Here is a 3,660-nt window from a genome sequence, read left to right on the forward strand (position 1 = left end):
CCCAGATGACCCATAGGTGGTAGATAGGTGACAGACAAGACAGGTAGATGAGAGATGAGGCGAGCTGGGGGCCTAAGCCAAGGCAGGAGGCTCACAGCTGTGCTCGCCGGCCCCTGACCCAGCCCCCTTCCTCCCCCCTCACCGCCCCCCCCCCAGACACAGGAGGGGACAGGGAAGGGAGCACGTCTCGCTTCCAGGTGGGAAGAGGAGAAACAGGAAGGTCCCCTTCCTTCCCCCCACAGGAAGCAGGGTGAGAGGAAGCTCAGGGACCTCCCAGCAGACTGTCTGGGACTAGGAAGGATACACCCCAAGGCCAAGGCTGGGAGGGTGTGAGCTCAGTGGTCCTGGGGGACGACCAGCTGGGAGCTTCTGACCCGGGGCCAGGAGCCTTCTCCTCCGCAGGCCGACCTCACCTGACACCACTGCCCCGCAAACCTGTGTCCATCAGAGCCCGGCCCCAGACCTTCTGTGTCCTGGGGGTGAAGGGGTGGGGGTGGGCCACCCCGGGGCGTAGGCCTCAGTGCCCAGCCCCTAGCCCTGGCGGGGTGTCAGGGCTGCGTGGACCCCCCAGCCCGGCGCCTCACGCAGCCACACTCCCTCAGCCGGCTCAGACTTTATTGAAGGTGGAGCTGCAGTGGGGGCCCCAAACCACAGGCCCCCCCACCCTCCCCGGGGTGGGCTCCGTGGCCATTTCGGGGGCTGATGGCTGAGGCTCGGTCCTGAGACTTCGGGCACAGCTCAGTAGCCCCTGTCTCTGCAAGCATTGAGGACACGGTCAGCTCAGCGCCCGGCCCAGCTGGCACCGACGGGCTGGGCTGGGCGCAGGCCGGGCTGGGCACGAGCCGGGCTGGGCTGGGCGCGGACAGGCTCCCCGAGGCATGGGCGGGATGGCAGCCCCCAACGGGGCTGGTGGTGGTCCCGAGGCGCTGGGCTGGGGAAGGGGGGCTGCGTGGGAGCAGAGATGGGGAGCATCACCCCCAGCTCTGGGAGGCTGGGCGAGGTCGGGGAGCATCGCCCCCAGCTCACAGGGGCGGGGCCTGGGACGGGGCGGGGCCTGAGGGGCGGGGGCGGGGCGGGAGCATTACCCCCAGCTCAGGCCCCTCCGGGCCAGCTCCACCTGGGCCAGGCGGTGGTCGCTCAGCACCTGCACGCGGGTGACGGCCGCCAGCGGCCTGTGGCGGTGGGCGAACTGCATCACCTTGTGCTCCTGGGCGTGGACGTGGAAGTGCTGTGAGTCCGAGCTGACCTCCATCTGGGGACAGGGCGCCCGTGACCCACGGCCTGCCCGGGGCCTGGGCCCTCCCTGCTCCTGGCCCAGCTCCGCACGCCCTCCCAGTCCCCTGAGCACAGCCGGGCAGGCCCGGGGCCCCTCGCCACGTGGGGCCCCCACATGCAGGCTCGCCCTGGGCGGGCGCTCCGAGTGTCCCCTTCCTTGCTCCTCGGAGTGGTGGCTGCAGCCAGGGGCTGGGGACATCCCACCACACCCACCGCCTGAAGAATTCTGCACCGGCCTGTTCACCTGTAAACGTCCCCTGGGCCCCAGGCGGGGACCGCAGTGCCACTGGGCCCCAGGGGACACAGAGAGCCAGAGAAGCAGCCAGGCGGCCCCGTGAGTCCAGGGACGCCCCACGCCTGCCTCCCTGCCCCACAGGCCTCCCCCGCTCCCCGTCACCTCAAAGGGCTCCCCCAGCGTCAGCGGGAAGACACTGGACACCTCCTCCTGGCCCCAGCGGCCAGCCTGGAAGGCGTTGCCCACCATGGTGGCACTGGAGAATCGGGGCTTGACGTGGAAGGCGATGTCCCCTGCCTCGGACAAGAAGTTGATCTCAAACCTGGGGGGCGTCATGCGGTCGTGAGGGCAGCAGGCGGCTGGGGAGGCACCCCACCCCAAGCCACGGAGGGGCCCTGGGAGGCGCTGTCCCTTACTTGTCCTCTCCAGCATCAGTATGTCCCTGGACCAGCAGGCTCCAGCCCGGGGCCAGGCCCTCTGCACAGAAGGCTTCAAACTGCGGGCCAACAAGGGGGACAGAGGCCCGGGGTCCGCGAAGGCCCCGCCCAGCCCACCCATCCCAGCACATGCTCCCCACAGGACCTGGACCCGGGGCATTGTGTTCCCTCCGAGATGGGGTAGCAGGGGTCTCAGCGTGGGGGTCTGATGGGAGGGTGGCTCTGTGGGGAAGGAGCCCAGGTGACTTGGGGAGCCCCAGCTGGCCCTGACCCTTCTCCCCGAATCCAGGCCTCACTCACTTGCAGTGCCATCTCTCCAGCTTCTGCTGACTGGCAGAGTGAGCCCCAAAATATAGGCCGGGGACTGGGCGGGGCGCCGAGCCCCACCCCCTGATGGCCAACAGGGCGCTCTGCCCTTCCCTGCCCCCACGCCCCCACCCCTCCCTTCCTCCTGGCCTCCCCTAGCCCCGCAGGTCCCCATTCGAGCACTGGGGACAGGGGTACAGGCTCAGTCCCCCATTTCCTCACCTGGCTCTCAGACTTTACTTCTCAGGGTCTCACAGACGCCCTGGGAGGCAGCTTCTCGCCGTCCCTGTGTGTCCAGCCTGGACTGGTCCTCCAGGGTCTAGACCTGGCTCCCAGGGACACAGCTGCCCGTTTGGTCAGTGAGGTGGGGGAGGGCAGGCTGGCTTCCCAGCTCTGCCATGGCCTTCGGGAAGCCAGGTCTGGCCACCTAACCACCTGGGGCCTCCAGCCTGGGTCACCCGCCCCCCGCCCCGCTCCCCCCGCCGCCACCCCAGCTGGCTCAGCTGCCCCTGGCCGAGTGGGGATTAAGCTGGGCGCCTGGTCAGCGCATTCCAGGGCAGGCAGAAGGGGTGGGGGAGGGCCTCTCCTGCACCCCGCGTCCTCGGGCCCCTCTTCGCTGAGCCGGGGTGGGGGCCAGGCTGGGTCTCCCCAAGCTTCCAAGGTACCTGTGGGCGCCTCTTGCTGCACCGTCCAAGGAACCGGCCCGACAAGGAGCGGTGCTGGGCACAGAGCACCAGGGCGCCTGCCGTGTGAGCGTGCGGGGCGTGCGCGTGAGCACGCGCGTGCGGTGAGTGCGTGTGAGTGTGCACATGGGCCTGTGGCGAGCGTGCAGGGGAGTGTGCGAGCCTGTGGCGCGCAGCTGGGTGAGCGTGCACGTGGAGCTGTGGTGCGCGTGAGTGTGAGCGTGTGGGGCGTGCCCGCGGGAGCCCACGCGTGCACGGGGCGGGCGTGAGTGTGCCCCCGCCACCTCGGTCAGGCCCCGGCCTCGGCCCCGTCCTTGCCCCTGGCCCCTGGCAGGGTGGCCTTAGAGCCTGGCCTGTTCCCACGCGCTGGAGCAGGCGAGTGCCTGGTCAGGTTTCTTTTTGCGGGAGGCTCTGCAGTGTGGGACAGCGCAGGGGCCACAGCTCAGCGCTGTCCTCCGGCCGGGCCTGCAGGGGGCAGCCCTGGGCAGCAGAGGCGCTTCAGGGCCGGCCTGTGCGCTGTGGTCCCGGCTCAGACAGACGGCCCGCCAGGCACATCCACGTCGCTGCCCAGCCTGGCTGTCCTGGGGTCCGCAGAGCCCTGACACCCCACCCGAGAAGCACAACAGGGGGGCCCTGACCTGCCTCCCCGCCCCCTGCCCTGTCCCCAGTCTGAGGGTGCCAGCACTCGGCCGGCCTGGCATCGGCTGCTGGGGGCAGGCGCGGA

General features: G+C 70.2%; 1 protein-coding gene across 1 annotated transcript; it reads right to left on the minus strand.

Annotated features, from left to right (window-relative positions):
* Nucleotides 1-1,081: 1,081 nt before the first annotated feature.
* GRIFIN (galectin-related inter-fiber protein) lies at nucleotides 1,082-2,259 on the minus strand. Its single transcript, XM_036225059.1, has 4 exons — nucleotides 2,248-2,259; nucleotides 1,927-2,006; nucleotides 1,673-1,832; nucleotides 1,082-1,252 (listed from the first exon to the last, which is right to left on the minus strand). Exons 1-4 carry the CDS (start codon nucleotides 2,257-2,259, stop codon nucleotides 1,082-1,084), a joined length of 423 nt encoding a protein of 140 aa, XP_036080952.1.
* Nucleotides 2,260-3,660: the final 1,401 nt, after the last annotated feature.

The sequence above is a fragment of the Rousettus aegyptiacus genome, unplaced genomic scaffold (genome assembly GCF_014176215.1).
Source record: "Rousettus aegyptiacus isolate mRouAeg1 unplaced genomic scaffold, mRouAeg1.p scaffold_m13_p_7, whole genome shotgun sequence".
Taxonomy (NCBI): Eukaryota; Metazoa; Chordata; class Mammalia; order Chiroptera; family Pteropodidae; genus Rousettus; species Rousettus aegyptiacus.